This window comes from Alosa alosa, chromosome 9, assembly GCF_017589495.1.
Source record: "Alosa alosa isolate M-15738 ecotype Scorff River chromosome 9, AALO_Geno_1.1, whole genome shotgun sequence".
Taxonomy (NCBI): Eukaryota; Metazoa; Chordata; class Actinopteri; order Clupeiformes; family Clupeidae; genus Alosa; species Alosa alosa.
Genome location: NC_063197.1, coordinates 25,013,827 through 25,032,581, shown reverse-complemented (window position 1 = coordinate 25,032,581; position 18,755 = coordinate 25,013,827). Strand labels below are relative to the sequence as shown.

Genomic DNA, 18,755 nt, shown 5'->3' with positions numbered 1-18,755 from the left:
TGCCGCGTTCATGTCATTGGATTACAGTGGAAGCTGTTGAGAACAGCGCCATCAGTTATGTCTGGTGTAGCCAGCCTGTAATATTGATAAATAGCCTACAGGATGGAACACCCATGTGTTGTGATGTCTGCCAAGTAAACTAGTTTAACCTACGTTGTAAAACTGCTGGCGTTTGTCACATTTGGAAATACTTGCTCAAATAGTAAAATCCAAGGAGCACAATAAACATTGTAATTGGTCGACTTATGTTTACTTCAGAAATACACTTTCATCTGCCAACGATGTGTTAGCACCAGGATTCTCAACATGTTAAATTTTGTCTTATATTCTCTGAGACAAAATATGTCAAATGTTGGATAGGCTACAGCAGCCAACATCAGATAAACCATTATTAGCGTTGAAAACTAGCGTATAAACAGAACATTTCTCATTCCCTTTCATTGTTGCTATAAATATGCATTACAATGTCAAACCACATTAGAGTAGGCCTAGTAGTACAACAAATCTGATTCGGCAACTGGAACACGAGTGATGGGCTCATTCATCAAAGGATATGCCTTCCGCTATGGAACTCCCCTGCATGCCGAGTCATTGCTAGGCTTAGCATGTAGCCTGTATGCTTTCGTTTATTTATATGCAACGCAACGATGTAGAATTTGGGCAATATTTTTCTAATCTGTTGTTACAAAGTGCGTTTGCATATGGCTTCAGCAAAAGAAGGGAGCGCAGCTGCTCAAGATGTAGTGTGGCGCCTAATCGGCCCAGTCTCCGAGCTGTCTAATCGACAGTGCCGTCTGATCTATTCCTCTTTCGGTTATGACTCTGATGTTTGCCTCTTTCGTGTTAAAGGGGATTTTTTTGCGATGGATGCACGCTGCTCTCATTCGGGTAGGATAAAGTGCGAACAATTAACTATTACATGCCACTAAAACCATTATGCCGTGCATTTCTCATTCATAAGCCAGTCAGTTACATTAAATCGTTGTTTCGAACACGGTAACTGCATTTAGCCTAGCCTAAGATACCATAGTCCTTAACGTCTATGCTACACGTGTGACTGTCTTTCCATAAATCGAGTACAGTCTGCTTGTGAGCATATCCGTGTTTTTTCCCTTAATAACAATAGGCTACGTCACAGCAGAACCGGATGGCAGTTTATGTTTGTGCACTTTCCCCCCATAGCCTATGTTAAGTCAAGGGTTAAAAACAATTTCAAATGTGATAACCTACAACAAAGGGCAGAATCTGGCTTGTGGGTAGTAGGCCACCAACGTTATAGGCTAATCTAATGTATTACTGATGCCACATATAGCGGTTCATAGGCTACATAGATCATTTTCCATTCCTGACAGTAGGCGGCTCTCTACTACTAATATGAAATAGACTTACTAAAAGCTTACATTCACAGCAGAGCCTAGGCCACTTTCTACTACGTGATTATGGCTTAATTATTTGTATTTGTTCAACCTGTTTGTGCAGGTGGACCTCTATGTGATGGAGACATTGAGGAAGCAGATGATGTCCTTCAAGTCTTCTGTCCATGGCATGACTATGATTTCAATCTCAGAACAGGGAAGTCCAATACTGGGTTACAGGTGAGTGGAATGAGGCTCATCTCCACCCAGGGAGATTGAGATTTGGCAGGCCTATTTGTAGGCTATGTCTTCATGTTTTTCGGTGTATATATTTTTTTACATAGTGTTTTACACAGGACTACATAATAAGCCCATTGTGGTTGATATTGTAGCTGATAGTAATTTTCCCATCTGTAGACCAATGTAAAAATGTAAAATTGCGTTCTGTCCACGTGTTTTGCTAACATAGTCATGAAACATCTGTAAATGCTTTAGTGTAAACGTTGGACTATGTTGTGCACATGCCCATGGTAAGTGTTAAAGACCCAGGAGTCTGTAAATGACAGTGTTCATTTAAGAGAGTGACCACAAATTCTATTAAAAAGTGTCACTATTGAACTGCTGATGCACACAAACACTAAGGAAAAGGTTTTTTTTTAAACATTGTTCCTTCCAAAAGTCCAAGTCAGCAGTGTCTGCTTAGAGCTGGCTCTGATGTCTCTTCAGTGGTTTGTGTGTGTGTGTTTGTTTTAGCAACAAGTGCATGAAGTCAAGCTCGAGGATGGCAGTGTCTTTGTGAAACATGCAAGCTTCCTCTCGCTGAAACCCTTCCCTCTGGGGTCGAAGGACTGAGTTACGGCTTTGGTCGTGTCAAGCGGCCTGTTTGTGCATATGGAATCTCTTGCAACCACGCTTCTACTTAAGATTTATGGTAAACCATGTGGATACTAGAGACAGTCCAGGCTGTGTCAGTGCTTTCCCACTCATATCTGGCATCACCAAATATCTGGTTAATATCAGTGGACATGTCTCAAAGGAATATTTTGGTGTCTTTTTTGTCTCACAAACTGTCTGTAGCACAAGGTCATTTTTGGAGGTTTTGATCATAAGAAATACTCAGACATTTAGCTGGTGTGCTATATTTGTCCTTGTTCTAATGTCACAGACTGAACGTTATAATTATTTTACATGTTGTTTTGTTGTCCCTCTTCTGCGGCAGATATTCTAGTATTTGTTCAACCTTTTTGGCAGATTTAAAGTAATATGCAATCACAACACTAATGGTGGATGGATGACTGATTTATTTGAACTGAACTGAAATTCTACCTCATTGTTATTCACCTTATATCACATTGATGTCATTCAGGATGTCATTATAACACTTGTGTAGTCTACACTAATACAAATGCAATGTAATGGCTAATCAAGCTTAATTTAACAACTCTTATTCATTCAAGGATTTATTTTATTCAACATGATCCCAAAACAGAAGTAATGCACAAAAAATGTCATGTTGAATGTTTCTAGGTTCACAAGATACACTTAATTGTTTGTCAGAAGTGTGTCTAGCCAATTAATATTCTTTTGTAATAATTTAGTTTTAATAAACATAATTTACCAAACTGTTGGGTGTTCATTATAAGACATTGTAGAAACTGAAGGAAAGCTAATTGTCACTATGTAGTGAGGTGCTAATCACTGAGGCATTATTAAAATGGAATTTTAATGAGCTCTCTGTTACTTTTAATGATGCAGGTGGTTGTTGTTTTAAAGAATGTTTATGTGATTTCTTTGAACATTTGTCTAGGAATACAATGTTCAATTTACAGTAAACATAGAACTTTATTAACATAGTGACAAACTGGGCAATGTCATGCAGTATATGTAATGATTTAAATTCCATGGCATAGAATTATTTTTATATTTAATTATTTTTTAAAAACAGCTGAGGATTTCCAGAGCACAGTGGCAACTGTACAACTCCTAATTTATAGCCTAAATGGTAGAATGGTCTAAGATAGATTTTGCCAGAGGATATTCCTGCGTAAATTATGGTCTCCCTGAGACCAGCTAGACAGTTGAAGAGGACAGATGCTTGTACTCAAAGTAATGGCACGGATGTGAGTTAATAAGAGTTAATTTGTTCACACAGCTTGACAGCATGCGGACAGCCTATCTTTTACTCACATTAACTGATTCAGTGGACATTGGTGAACCATTTGTGAACCAATGATGAACATATTGTGAAGTATATCAACCCTCTAAGTTACATGTATATTAAAAAGCCCTGTTGTTGTCGTTGTTGGGTGTTCTTAGAGAGGAAACAATGTATTATTAAAAAAATAGAGCCATTGGGATACTTATTACTAAAGCAGGTTGATTCCCCTAAAGACCATCATGAGTAATCCTCTGAGTCTAGATTAGTTCAGTCCAGTGAGCTTTTTCACTAGAGGGACATCAGGGTGACTACAAAGACAAACAGCATGTCCATGATCTTTAATTTAAGCCTCATTACTGGACCCAAACCTGTTTTTCTTTTTTGAAAAACATCATAAAAACCAACACAGAGATGAATATACAGGATTCATATTCTACTTCTAGGGTCTATTCCATGAGGATAGACTTAAATTAGAAATGTGCACTGTACAGAAGTATGACAAGCTTCGTAATTTGCAGCAATGGTGACCATTTTTGTCATAAATTATCGTTTTCATTCCAGTAATATGATAGTGCTAAATATCCCTACAAATATTGTACACCAAAGCCAAATTTGCCTGGCTTATTGAGTAGGATATTTCTGAAAAGGTTCTCAAGTCAGCATTAGAACAAGTATTGCACTTCAAGAGAAATAAAGACATCCAGCCATAATAGTATGCAATCAATTTCACCTGGGTATTACACTCACATACTCATGATATAAAAATGTAAAAAATAAAATTCCTTGCTTCTGTGGACTACTTTTATATCTCGGCCATAAGCATTGGAGGTTTGTCTTAAAGGAAGTTGGCCAGTTGTATAATAGGAGATAAGTGAAAGGAGAACATTGTGTCATCCTTTACAATCTTCTCCTTTGCCTAAGTCCTCTACCACAGTTTCTGTTTAGTCTACAGATGAAGTCCATTTGGCCATAGATGCTTGTCTTGGCACAGCCTCTATGGAAGTCCTTTTTGGTGCGTCGCTGCTGGCTGTATCACAACTGGCAGAATGGCATGGTAATTTAGAGGGGTTATGGACAAAGCAACACACTTTTCTGCCCAAGCATTTGTGTTCTTTTCAGTTCTTCATGTGGCTATTGTATTATTAACTAGCTGACCAGAGACTTTGATAGTCCTATATACTAACTTATCTGTAATGGAGTCTACTCTACAGACCCGTCTTTGGTGCAATGATACAGAAAAATAAATACATGTATTACCTGATTTGGTTTTAACCATGATAACCCAACAAATTCATTATAATTCTTGGTGTGACTTTTTGGAAGCTCTGAATGATTGGATCCATTCAGGGTATATTTGAGGGAATGTCTTTGTATATTTTGGCCTGTTGTTGCAGTATCAGTTTCAGCGTTTACAGTACAGATGAAATTCACATCCAGAATCACAAGGCTGAAAGAACATGACTGAATTTCCATCTTTGCGTTCATGAATACATTGGCACCAGTTACTCCAAAACCTATGAAAACATGAGGTGTGTGGGAAAAGAGAAATTATTAAATGCATAGTGAAATTTCAATTCATACACTTTATATACATATACATATACACATACATACTAGATAGATAGATAGATAGATACTAGATAGATGGTTATAGCAGAGGTATTAACATACACTTACCCAAGCACAGATCTACTGCCTTGACCGGGTTCGCACCACAGATCTCCTCCTGTTGCTTATCCTGCGGCTCTGGGGCCTTCCTTGCTGATCTGAGGGGTAGGCCACCACCTGGGTGCCCCCTCTTCTGACCTGCAGCCCCTCTGATTCTCTCATGTCACGGGCCATTTGGGTCAGGGTCTGACCCGGGTTGGTCTGAAGCCGCTGGAAAAGGCTCTCTCGGGTCACAGTCCTCTTTGGGCAACTGAATGTCAGTGCGACCCCGGCATCTGCCTTCATCTCTCTGGAAAAGCCATCTGAGGTTCCATCAAAACACCGTCCGATGGCAATCTCCTTTGCAACACGTGGATTCTGGTCAGTCACCGTGTAGATGCCATAGTTGTGTCCCAGTGGGTCAACAGGAGCTAGCATGCTAAAGACATGTGATTCATTGTTCTGCACTGCAGGAGGGTGCTTGATAAGATACTCTTGCAAGAGATTGTTGATATTTGTGCGTCGACAGTTAGCCTGTGGGAACACAGATATGAGGGACCTGTCAACTGTGGCTTGATCGAATAGCATTCCACTGCACTTAAACTCCAGACATGCAGCTGATGTGTTGGCGGTTGACATGTCGCGAGTGCTACGGATGTCCCTTATGCCGTAGAGTTGGCCTGTGGTCTGTGGGTGCGTACCTCCCATGTTTTTCGACCTCACCATCACTTCTGTAGCGCCCTGGATCTTGACCTTAATGAAGCACGCTCTGAACTCTTGTGGGTTTGGCCACCATGACATATAGTCACCTGTCCACGTAGTCAGATCATTCTCCTCAAATGGCACCATATTGTACTCATATTTGTCCTTCTCCACACGGAAAAAACGGAAGTGGTTGGCGTCAACTGGGGCATTTTCGCACGCTATCATGCTCTGGTAGGGATATATTGGACCATTGGTTTCATCCACATTATTTGGGTCTGGTTTGGCCAAGTTTATTCTGAACGCAGTTTTTTTAAGAGCTGGATCTGCATGGTCTGACCGCTGATAGTCTAATTTATCTAAATATGGCTGCGACACCCCAATGATGTTTGGATTCATTTTGGGTGTTGATGGGGCTGCCTCTAGTTCCTCTCCTCCCATGATGGCAGTGACATACGCTGTGTAGGCATCAGGCATTATAGCATCACAGAAGGCTGGCAGGCAAGCACCATTCTGCCCTGCTATCACACTGTCAAATCGGCCCCATGCTCTTGGGTTAGATGAGTAGCCAGGCTTAGGCTCAAGGTTTATAAGGCTGATGACTACACCTTTCAGTTGCTCGTGTGGGAGGAACTTGTCACTCATGTACGCCCGCACTTTCACGAAGCAACGGCGATTCTCCGGCACGTCCAGGTTGAATAGACGCCGCTCGCGTATCTCCATGTTCCCAATCAGGAAGGTTCGCTCCTCCCGCTTACTCCTCCCGTTTCCGCTTGCGGCTGCTTTCTCGTAGTGGAAGTGGCTCTCTTCTTCCCAAATGCCCGTATCTGGATTGAGTGACCACAGTTTCATAGTGGGAATGTGCTCTTGCATTTTGACATGTTGCGTGTCAAGTAGCACCTGCACTGCCCCTGTCCCGAGGACCTCCTTGTTTGCCTCGTCTCTGAAGTCGACAGAAAACATCCCGTATGTTCTCAGCGGCAGGGTGTCCCCTTCATCGTCCACAAAGTTGAGGTCACCTGGGGCTGCCGCTGCTGTGGTGATGTTCCTCGGATCTATGAATGTCACGCTGGCTTTCACTGTGCCTTCGTATACCTCCCCTGTGTTTTTGTGGAAGGAGTTGGGAGGTATGACTATCTGGCCTATAGGGTCCTCTCCTTTCATTTCTCCCAGGTAAATGGTGTTTGTCTCAGCCGCATTTATATCAATGGGCTCCACTTTACGCATTACCTTTACATCGTGGTAGACAGATCCGCCTTTCTTGTCGAAGATGAACACCTTGACTGTGTCTATGAACTTCTCCGTGGGGTCGACGAAGTTCACGACCAGCCTCTGTACACCTGGGGACACCTGAAGGGTGAAGCCACCCTGGAACCCGGTGGTCCCCACCCTCTCTTTCCCCATGAGGATGTGTCCGAAGCGCAGGGGTTCATTGTCATCTGCTGCAACCACTCTTCCACGCACAAGCACCTTGGGCTCCACACAGCTCTGACAGGCGCACTCCGTCACAACCTTGATGGGTAACGAGTAGCGGCCACAGTTTATCTGCCGGGTCTCCATGGTCTTCACACTACAACAGAATCCACCTGCATCCCTGCAGCGCATGTCATAGTCCAAAGTGCCCACGCATTTATTGTATGGACACCGGCCAGCATTATAGAACTTGGAGTTGGTCTCAGACTGGACACAGTCTAAGGGCAGCTTGACCATGTGGGCATCAGGTGTGGCCTTGCATGCTGGTGTGCCTTTACCTGTAAACAACACAATGCACAAAATATTCAGTATGACGTGTCACAAAACCAAAACTGTGCTCATATTTGCCCAGAAGTATTATTGGACTGTGTCATTTGCCAAAGTTGCTACCCCAAATCATTATTGGGATGATAACTGTCCAACGGTTCCGATGGAAATTACATATAATTGCTCTCCCCAATGTTCGCCAAACAATTAATCCAGATGATATCATGGCAGAGTTTACAGTCAAATGCCCACATAAATTTTCTCACTCCCCAAATGAGGTGCTTATTACAGACAGATGGTGAAAGCTGGTGATTAGCAAACTTTCCTAGTGCTAAGTATCAGTTCATCCTTTTCTATTCACTAGTGTTGGGATGTTGTTTTATTCACTTAAGTAAATATTCCATGCTGCTGCAGAGAGTGTAAGGGAAGCTGATCCCTCAGTGGAGAACTCCGCGTCTGATGACTTTAGCACACGCCTCACTAGACTCCTTTCTAGATCGGGGATAACAAGCATCAGGGGACTCCGCACAATGGGTAGCTCTGCTGCATGTGAGAATGTATACTTGTCTGATGAGGGCTTCAAGAGCATCAATTCTTGGATTTCACTTCAGTATCGCAATACCATGGGGAGTGGGATTTTAGTCTTCAGTGAGTCCAGAGTAACCAATGGCTTGTTTGGAAAAAAATAGTTTTGTGAACCAACACAAGCATAATAGAAAGAAAACTGCTGCTGCTGCTCTGTGAATTGTGAGTTTTAAGGGGCCTTAACCTTTTATATCCTTTTTTCCCACTTGAACAGACATACACAGTACTGTATACAGTCATTTCATTCTCAAATCTTTCATTTTGAGTGGTATGTTTGGATGTACACCTACCCATAACAGTGAGGAAAGCTTGAGAGGACTTGATGCTGCCCGTCTGACTGGTGGCTTTGCAGTAATATTGGCCGGATTGCTCCACTCTCAAGTCTCGGAGGACCAGATCCTCTTCATATTTGTACTCCTTCCAGTCTAGCAGTGATCCGTTATGATACCTGGAAGGCAAGCATGCTACTATGTGACGGCCTGTTTTTGAGATTAAGAGAAAAGCGCATTGTGATGGCAGCTGTGTTTGGATCCTCTCTCACCATTGATATTTCTCTGGTTTGGGGCTCCCTGTGGCCTTGCAGCACAGGATTGCACGTTGGCCTTCATATCTGACCTTGTCTTCGGGGTGTTTCACAATGTGCGGCTTTTCTGCAAAGCAATCAGAGCGGAGTTTGAGTGGAGCCACACAAGGGTTTAAATGCTGTAAAATGTCACAATATCTGGCAGTTTGAACATTTTGGTTAAGTAGTTCAGAGATATTAGTGGTTTGGGAGAGACTGTGATTAACACTCTGGCGCTCTGCGCATATTTGGTTTCTGTTTATATATATCACTGTGTTTCTACGGCTCCCAGCCTGTCCTGTGCGGTTGATTAAGTCATGTTATTCATCGTGACCGCAGTCATGTTGTGTTAGCCAAGAACACCACACAAAGGGTGTTTTGTACGCTTGTGTGGGCTCACCTGAAGATTTCAAGATGCCGTGGACCCAAGAGGTCTTACTGCCGTTGTTAAAAGTAGCGATGGTGAGGGGCGCAAATTTCTCCTTGTTGATGACGAGGAGCGTCTTGGACCCGGAACACACCCCAGGTATTTTGAAGAGGCCCTTGGAGTTGGTGCGAGCACGGATGAGGTTCGGCTGGCTCACCAGGGACACCCGGGCCCCTGCCACTGGTACCCCTGTCGCAGACAGGACCTCTCCATGCAGCAGATGGCCCTCACACACACAGCGGCTGCAGTCATCACTTGGCCGACCCTCCTGACACACGTGTTGGCATGCCGCTAAACACACACACAAACACAGACACAGACATACACAGACATACACAGACACAGACACACATCCAAACAGACAAAGGAACTGTTTGTATCACATTCATTCAGAGGTGTCAGAATTAAGGATCCCAGTAGTTGTGCCAATGTGATTTCACACATTAGTTGTGCAGACTCGTCCAAGAGTCAAGTCATGCTAATCAGCAAATCCAGATGTTTGGGACAAATCCTCTGGAAGTCTCTTGATCTTGGAACTTTGATTCGACCACTGATGCACAAAGTACATGTGCAAGGACATGTCTAAAATAAAACAAAGCCACAGAGCAGCCATTAATAAGTAAAAATACATTCCCCTTACTTGGGCATGGTTTCTTCCCGCACTTCTGAAACTCGACCGGACGTCCCTCACAACGGACCGTGTCTGAGGTTCTGATGCAGTTCCTTCGGCGGGTACGTCGTCCTCCACCACAGGTGACGGAGCAGCTGCCCCAGGCACCCCACGGGCCCCACCGAGCTTCTCCGCCACATCAGAGAGAGGCAGAGGAGGAGAGGAGGAACAGCACAACTAGGATGTTAGCCAGTCAATTTGAGGTGTTTGCGACAAGCCAGCTCTGGCTTTGAAGTCAGTCTGAGAGATATGTACTTTATGTGGTGACATTTCCTGATCAAAGGGCTCTGCTAGATTAAAGCTATGCAGGGGAATGTGATGGTTGATTGGGAATATCTGATGTAGCAAAGTGCACACAATTACCCTTTTAGAATATTCCTGTTGATGCAATCAGCAATTTCTGTTCTTAATTTCACAGTGATCGTGCTATGGTGTTGAGATACCTTCACAGGGTGGAGTTGAACATTCTCTCCTCTCAATATGGGATCCGTGGCAGGATGGGCCGAACAGCAGAGGTGTGGGGTCTTTGCTCACGCACTTGCGCTGGCGCACCTGGATGCCGACGTCATTGCAGGCCGTGGCTGAACATGGACCCCAGCCTGACCAGTCTGTCCAGTAGGCATTGACTGAGAACAGAGAGGGTAACAATCCAATGAGAACCTAAACTCAATGGACCCTTTCAAGAGAGTTCCATTATCAGCATCATAGTTGGCCCCACAAGACTTCCTTTTTAACATTCCATATGTCATCTTAATGCAGAGGAAGTAGATTGGGGCCCAAATAGAACGTTCAAGCATTGTTTTTGTTTTTATTGTTGAAAGGGTCTATACAACCCTCTCTGCCTCTGTCATTGAAGGGATAGTACAAACTAAATGAAACTAGACTAGACTTTCTACTCTCTCACCAAATGGCCTCCCAAACATACCAGATTGCTTACACTGTAAGCCTTACAGGACTGTTTGTTTTTGCAGCTTTTGTAACTTTCTTGGTTCAGTCTCTAGGTCATCAGCCTATGTAAGACCAAAGGCAGACGATGAGTTTGTGTAAACATAGAAAGTTGATTTTATTTTGGCTAAAAACCCCTGACTAAATACCTCCCCCCCCCCTCTCTCTGTCCTCTCACACTATATTCCTCCATTTGTCTCTCACTGTTTCCTCCTCTCTCCTCATTTCCACTCTGCTGTGTCTAATATCCTTGTCACTAGTCAGTTCCTTCTCCTCATGATCAATGTCCTTGATGATGAATGGTACCTGGTGGACACTGGAAGCGCACATGGTAGTTCGAGCAGCCGCGACCGCGGGGCTGCTCCTTATTGATGCACCAGAAGCCCTTGTCGAGGCTGGAATGCACCACCTCTCCAGTGTCCGCAGCGGGGACCCAGTCGGTGGTGCGGGCCTCCATGGCCACTGGCCGGGCGCACACCCTCTCTCTGTAGTAGTAGCGGATGGCCTCCAAGCGCTCATAGTCTCCGTTGCCACCTGGATGGTCGATGTTGAACCAGGATGTCCACTCCGTCACTCCTGTGTTGTGCAATGGAGACAAGGGTCAGGCCCGGGGTAAAGTTTATGTGCAGTTTAAGAGCGCAGTCTGTTACAGCCATTCCACGGTGGAGTTGGGACACCCGTGGGAATGCCAAGGACCAAACTCTTTTCAAGCCTTCCTCGACTAATTCTGAACCTGTGTGGAGAAGCCCCTTGCTAGAAACAACCATGCATCTTCTCCTTAGTGTCTGACGGCTCCAAATTAAAGTCTCCTTTGGGGTCAATGAAGTAAACAAATGATGTGGTTTTCCAAAAGACCTTGTCAAGATCTCAGCTATTTTAAAGACAGCCTTAGCCCAGACAAACTAAAAAATCTTGTTTCAATTAGAAACTGTCAGTGGGAAACTTATCTCTCTCAAGCTTACACCTTCCTGTGTAACTCTATCTTGGCTTTTCACCGCAGTCTCATCTCCAGTTTACCTTGATGTTGTGCTGATATTTAAATCAAACCACATGCAAAATCATCTCACTTCAGTGTTTACTTGGTTGTTTGTGTAGTGACCAAAGATAAGTCACTCCCTATGTTCTTCCAAACGATGATGGCAGAAAATCCTTATCAGATGTTAGTGCAAGGGTTAGTGATGAAGACAGTCGTGCATGCAGTAGAGCTTTAAGAAATCCCATGAATGTGACCTGTGGTCTGGTGATCGGAGAGGCTGTTGTAGGCTTGTTTCCTGTTCCTGTCTGTCTGGCTCCACTTTCCGAGGTTCATTTTGTCCCATATGGTTCCTGTAGGAATAGAAAAATGGAGTCTCAACATGGCTTAAAAACCACAACCTCTCCATCACCTCTCCGTAAGCGCAACCTGTTGTGACTTTTCTATAGGGTAACCATATGTAATGCTGGGCAAGATTTATGAGAATACAACATGTGCATTCCTATTAGTCATTCTCATCCAGGACGTGTTCCTGAGCCTGTCTGAGTGTCTGTGAATGTGGCTCAAACAGACAGGGGCAAGTGCTGGAGACCACTCCATCTTCCGCTGCTGCCCCTTGGGTGTCTGCTTCTTTTTACTTTATTTGTAGTCGTCTGGGTACCACCAGACTTAAGGATGGAAACCTGGCCCACTTAGACTAGACGATGCGTGGGTTGAGAGTCTGGATAAAGTCCATCTAGATGCGTGCAAAGGGCCGACAACATCTGATCCCAGTAACAACACGGCAAAGGCATGCTGACCACTGCCACTGAGAACCTGGTTCTGTCTCTGTCTCCCTACTTCACTCACTGCCTGAAGCACTACGCTGTCCAGTTGAATTAAGGTCTGCAGCACATGTGGAAAAGCTGTTTGATGGTGTTTGATGCCCAGGCGTTTCCTGAACATAGCCTGTCCAACACCCCCCTCCCCATCCTCCTCTCTGAAACGAAATTGGGAACAAAAATGGGCTGGAAACACTTGAAAGGGCTATGATGTTGGAGTTGACATGTAGGTGATGCATGCACCAACGGTCATGGTGCCTTAGTAAAGCCTTGTACTGGAAATTATGTTTGTACGGCTCAAGAGAGAGGCCAAGGCCAAAGCTCTTCCAGTGACATGCATGTGTTGTATTACACCCCGCAGTCTTCACAATCAAACTTTGTGAGTTGCAGTTTCGAGATGCCAAAACCCTCTTAAAATGGAACACAACTCCATTAGATAATGACAAAGACGTGTGGAGACAATTTGGACTTGACTGATTTGTTGAATCTCGAAAAACACTTTTTATGAATGACTTCACCAGTAAATGCAGCCAAGATACATTTCTCTCTTTAGTAGTAGTACAACAAGTTATCCTGACCATAAATCAGCCGTGTCTGTGCCTTCTGTACACAACTTTAGATTCCTCTCCACCTCAGCTGGTAGCTAGTTTAATGTTAACTGTCAATCAGGGACAATATCCATGCTGTCGGGGGCTAAACTTGCCAGACTGGAAAGTCGCCAGGTAGTAAAAAGTAAAAATGAGACACACTAGACAATGAAATAAAAAAGACATAGTTGGTTTGACAGAGTCATTTCGCAGTCTGTCCACAAAGCCATGTTCATGTATACAACTGATTCTCTCAGAACAGCTTTTTTCCTTCAGTAATAATGTTCTTCGACGGCACATTTTAAACTTCAAACACCCAAGGAACAAAGGTCAACATCTTTCATCTCTACTCTAAGGAATGATTTAAGCACAGTCTGTATGATAGATTAATCTGAAAATTTTCCATAGTTTTCTTTGAAGGCCACTGCGAGTTGAGATGGTTCTTTCTTCTCTGTTTGATTCACTTCTGCAGAAGAAATTGCACCTACTCTCATGTGCTATTATAAAGAGTTTTGCACACTTTTGGCATTATTACAGCTGTGTACATATTTCATTTTGTTTAATTATGTGGTGTTGACAGTTATGTATTTGTGCTTGGTTCTGAAGATTACAGACTAAGATTACGGTTGTAAATACTTTGAGCATTCTGACAAAAACAAACATACTAATAATGTACATTAATCATTTGTGATAGGGTACATAAAGCCTACTACTGCATGAAATGGATAAGGTGGAGGTGGACTACATTGCCTGATTGTACAAAAAGATTGACAGCATATGTAGTCATTTTAAGATCTTATAAAAAAAAGACTAGCCAGAATATCTCTGATTTTCAAGGTTTTCTTTTTGATGAAAAGTCCACACATTTGTTTGAAACCACCAGGACATTCTCGCTCAAGGCTTATTCTGGCTGGTTGAAGGCTGCAGGTTATCTGACCTTACGAGGATGGAAATACCTGAATAATCGGCATCAAACTGTGTGAGTTAGTGGTTCAGACAATGTATTGAACCCTGGTAATAAAACGAAACAGCAGCCTATGTCCTGGACATTTTAAAAGAGCTATACCAGGAGGTTAGTGAAATGTAATAACAAAATGTTGGCTTTGGAACATCGGAAAAATATGTGTTTGTCCTTCAGTCATCGAAGTGGAAGTCCCCGTGTTCAAACTGTTGGACTGACAACGTGCATACAGCTGTCAGAGCACATATTTGGAACTATATTCTTAGCAGAATGGGTGCTTGACACCTATCCATGTCTTCATTAGGAGAAACGTGACTAAATATACAGTAGTAGATCATTGTCTCTGCTTGGCATGGATCAAACAAGCACAAAAACATGGATGTATCCTTGTCCTCCTCACCTCAGAGCAGAGGAATTCAGGTTGTAACAAGACACTACAACATGTGCGTGAGTCCAAAATATCGAATGCGGTGGAAACAATAAGTTAGCGAGAACTGAGAAGTATGTGCACCTCTAAAAACTGCCTGCTCGTTTTCCCTGCTCAGGAATGATAAGCTGGCCCTCAGTGAAGCAGGGTGGAACAAAGGCTCTGACAAAAGGCCATGATGAGCGTTTACTACCATTTCCATGTCAAACGTTTGCCAGAATAATATCTCACACTTTTCTCTTTCTTTGGGGGGGTGGGCATCATGGTGTTCCTTCTAATGCATTTTTATTTTGGTCACTTTTTGCAGTTAGATTTTATACACTTCCTGCTTTAAACAGGCTCGCTAACAAGACACATTTGAGGAACCAATAATCCATGCATTCTATTTATAATGTGAGCCTTTTGGAAGGCATTCCCTTTTGCATTAGAGCATTCATGAGACAGAGTGTGCATATGTTGTCTGTGCCAGAAGCTTATAAAAGGCAGGAAAAAATGGAGGCTTCCAATAACAAAGAGCTGTCAGATTGGACAAATATCCTAGCCAGATTTTAGTTGGCAGTGACATGGGCTTTTCAACAGGTCTGGGAGTTGTTTTAAATATTCCAGACACTTACAAGGGGAAAACATCTATGCATTATGTAACTTGAATAAACTTGAAGTTCATTGAGTGTTACAGTGTTTCTGCAGGCATGACGTGGCGCAGGACGTAAGTCTAATAACTGAGTGCTAAAACAGAAGCAAGAATTCTGTTCAAATATCTCTCATTGATCCAGGGCTTACTGGGAGTTCTATAGCAGCTATTTTTCTTTCTTTTCTTTGTTACAAACTTTTAAATAGTGTTCTAGTTGTCCAAAAGCTCATTTCCACCAATTATGGGTTAATGAATACTCAGACCTGTGTGTGTGTGTGTGTGTGTGTGTGCCACCCTTTCCCAGACATGTGGAAGCTGTTTTCTGTGCTTGGCACTTCCCCTGATGGAGGTGTGCTTTAACAGGCGGGTCTGGTAGATGCTCCCCTCTCTCTCTCTGATTGTGTCCAAGGCTGGATTCGCCACCGACCGAACATTCCACAGCCTCCCCATCTGACTCAGACCCATATGTGCCCCATTTTCCTCACTAGACTTTTCTTCACTGGCGTTGAAGGGAGACGCAAATCAACCTAGAAGTTGTTCATGTCTTAATGTGTTTGGAATTTAATTGAAATTTAGAATTTTTTTTTTCTTTGAGTGACTGCCCCATTTAACCTTTCTGAGTCTCTCCAGAGTACCCCAAAACGTCCAGTTGCGCTCGAACGCTCGAGTGTTTATCCCATTCAGGAATTGCAACAGTCTGTGAACTGGGTGTACCTTGACGAGCCCTGATACCATTACCACCATGTTTGTTTTTCCCATTTACTTTGATCCCATTTTCTCTTCCATTTTCATTAGTCCATCCAGAGATAAACTTCTGCTCCCCCCAGGACAACATTCTCCAGCTGAACTCCTCTTAAGATAAGCATCTGGAGAATTAGCCGGGGGAACAGAGGGCAGATTAGAGAGAAGGGACGGCATTTACTTTGGCAGGCTTGAATGCCTTGCTCATTTGCGTTGGCAAGGCTGGCACTGGGCGCACCAGTCTGCCACTCATTACCAAACGACCAGGGGCATCTGGCTTTTTAAGAAAGCCATCCGTATCCTTTGACTTAACTTGGGCCTTGTCAGACTCAATTTTCTGTTTCACTTGTGTAGCACATCGGGGAACAGCTGTCTCCTCAAACGGGTAGACAAGCAATAAATTCTTGAGGGAACAGTGAGAGAACATGAGGGCATTACAGATGGCAGAGAGAGAGAGAGACACACACACACACACACACAGATAGGAGGGGAGGGGCAGGGAAGGTGAGAGGTGGGAAGGGAGAAGGACACTGGAGAGAAAAATTAATATCAAAATATCTGTTTTGTTTCACATACTACTAAAATATATGAAATATGAAATTATTCTCCAATATATACAGTACCATTCAATAAAGGGCAATTTATTCTGAATTAATCCAAGCTCTACAGTTTCTGTCAAGTTGGAACAATAGAAGTTCCACAAGGTCGACAATCCCTTCCACATTCATAAACTTTTATTATTATGTAAAATCACAAGGTTTCATTCAGTAAAAATAGCAATGCTGCATATCTTAGTCCATCATATCTGATGATCCAATGCTAATCATCCCTCTACTTCTGGAAACAAGAATCCACATTTAAAATTTCAAAACTTTAAAAGATAGAGAGATTTTTAAGACACGAGACTTGCTTTTAAAACAATACAATCACAATGCAGCAAATCACATGATTGTTTGAATGTGATCAGGTGGAACTATTCTTTCCCTAATAATGAAAAAAACATATTATGGTATGTTATGGTATGTTTTTACTCTTGTTAATGCATTACTGTGGATGAAAAAAACATCCACCAAGCCAAAAGGGATGGGGTCAACTGCATGGCTGAAATTGAAATACTTCAGATGGAAAAACATCAGGTGGATTACATCTCTAGAGTCAGTTATTACCATACTACAAACAATTAGCAGATTTCAATTTGACAAAAAACATGTTATCCACTTACCTTGGGCAAAGCAGGTAGCAAAAAGAAAGGGCAGAAGTAAGGTCACCATCTTTAAGTCCCACATGGTGCCACTCTCCTGAGAATTTGCTTGAATATCTTTTTTTCTACTTATTTGAAAAAATGACTTCTGGTTGAGAGAATATAAAGACTTTGACAATTAAGTACATAAAGAAGTGTCCTTGCTGCTTTGCCTTTAAGTACTGTCTTATGAGTATTAAATGTTTCTCAGAGTAGTTTTAAAAGGCCGGACCTGTGGAGTCTGCTCCTATCCAGCCCACTTCTCCTTACCATTGGCCAATACACTTTAACATCTGTGTCCCGTTTATCAACCCCTATCCCCCATCCCACCCCCTCGCCCCACTAAAGAGACTATTATGAGGAGCTGGATGCTCAGTGCCTAAAAATAAAGCCTTGTTTGTTTTTTAGTGGGGATAAGGCTTCATACACTTTTATTGTCCTCCTGTGGCCTGGTGACTTTTGACCGCTAACTCCGTTTCTTAAGTTTCTGAACAGGTGTGGAAAAGTTCACTCTGTGACTGTAACAAGAAGAAATGATAAAACGATGAAAAGCCACCAGTGGGTTTTATGAGGTCAGATTGTGTCCTACAGTCATCTCTTGGATGCTGGATGTTCAGTTATTACAGATCAATATGATTTGGCTTTTGTTCATTTCAACTGTAGAAAAGTTCACTTCATTGTTTTCTATTATTTGAGCTGCAGAACACCCCCTGTATGTTTACCAGTGTATTATGGTCTGTATTTATGGATCCCAAGTCTGTACATATGGTCCACTGACGGTTCTGTTTTCTAGCTGCATGAATGTTGATTATATATGATGCTCCATTGCAATAGAGGGAAGTGGCGTCATGTGGCATGCCACTGAGCAAAACAGCCAAGTTCGCTTGTGAAACAGCATGACCAGTTATCGTCCGCACACGCTTCATTAGTAACCTTAATGACACAAATGTTTTTCATAAAACCGTAATGACTTCCTGTAAACAGTAAGCATTCAGTTGCTCTCTATGCTTTATTGAAATCTGCTTTTGGATAATCAAAAATAGAATGTTCAGACAGGGGACACGTCAACATTCAATAAATACATGAGATAAATTTGTGCCTGTAGGTTTTCAATTCAGGCAGCTCAGCAGCTTCTGCAGTCTAAACTGCATTGAGGAATCCAAATGTCTTCCAATTCCAGGTGACCTAAATGAGTTTGTCAGAAGGTCAGAAAAAGAGATGAGGAGTTTTTACTGGTGGATCAAATGAAGTGAGAGAATGCCCCTCCCAACCTGAAAAAACTACAATGCCGGTCTGGCAAAGCATTTTAAACCTGGATACTAGTTATTATGCTGACAGTAAGTGGGCCATGGACTGAATGTCGTTATTGAGCATGAGTATGTGACCAATTACTAATACCTTATAGGGCTTTTTTCCCAGACTTGCTGAGCAGAGCCCGTGACCGAAGTGTGTTTTGAATGGAAATTCACCATTGAAAGCCAAATTCAGTTCGATCCAGGACCAGGCTTATTACATGTCTGGGGACCGACTCATTTAGTTTGTCCTTAGTCGTTTGCCAGCGCTTTCCAGTGGTTTGCTGTTAT

General features: G+C 42.8%; 2 protein-coding genes across 2 annotated transcripts; one reads left to right on the top strand and one right to left on the bottom strand.

The window, feature by feature from the left end:
• The first annotated feature begins 363 nt into the window (after window positions 1–363).
• si:ch211-212d10.2 (uncharacterized protein LOC557710 homolog) lies at window positions 364–3,098 on the top strand. Its single transcript, XM_048253309.1, has 3 exons — window positions 364–888; window positions 1,480–1,595; window positions 2,109–3,098. Exons 1-3 carry the CDS (start codon window positions 702–704, stop codon window positions 2,205–2,207), a joined length of 402 nt encoding a protein of 133 aa, XP_048109266.1. The 5' UTR covers window positions 364–701; the 3' UTR covers window positions 2,208–3,098.
• Window positions 3,099–3,836: 738 nt separating this feature from the next.
• On the bottom strand, window positions 3,837–17,342 carry cilp2 (cartilage intermediate layer protein 2). Its single transcript, XM_048253308.1, has 10 exons — window positions 17,155–17,342; window positions 12,022–12,117; window positions 11,098–11,367; window positions 10,290–10,472; window positions 9,817–9,972; window positions 9,150–9,467; window positions 8,729–8,837; window positions 8,478–8,635; window positions 5,191–7,613; window positions 3,837–5,027 (listed from the first exon to the last, which is right to left on the bottom strand). Exons 1-9 carry the CDS (start codon window positions 17,216–17,218, stop codon window positions 5,203–5,205), a joined length of 3,765 nt encoding a protein of 1,254 aa, XP_048109265.1. The 5' UTR covers window positions 17,219–17,342; the 3' UTR covers window positions 3,837–5,027; window positions 5,191–5,202.
• Between the last annotated feature and the right edge of the window lie 1,413 nt (window positions 17,343–18,755).

Excerpts from the sequence above, each read along its gene's own strand:
- si:ch211-212d10.2 (XM_048253309.1), top strand. The coding sequence starts at position 702 with ATGGCTTCAGCAAAAGAAGGGAGCGCAGCTGCTCAAGATGTAGTGTGG. Across the intron at positions 889-1,479 it reads TGCACGCTGCTCTCATTCGG|GTGGACCTCTATGTGATGGA; the intron begins GTAGGATAAAGT and ends CTGTTTGTGCAG. Across the intron at positions 1,596-2,108 it reads AGTCCAATACTGGGTTACAG|CAACAAGTGCATGAAGTCAA; the intron begins GTGAGTGGAATG and ends TGTTTGTTTTAG.
- cilp2 (XM_048253308.1), bottom strand. The coding sequence starts at position 17,218 with ATGTGGGACTTAAAGATGGTGACCTTACTTCTGCCCTTTCTTTTTGCT. Across the intron at positions 9,468-9,816 it reads CGGGAAGAAACCATGCCCAA|CGGCATGCCAACACGTGTGT; the intron begins GTAAGGGGAATG and ends GTGTGTGTTTAG. Across the intron at positions 8,838-9,149 it reads CGGCATCTTGAAATCTTCAG|AAAAGCCGCACATTGTGAAA; the intron begins GTGAGCCCACAC and ends ATTGCTTTGCAG.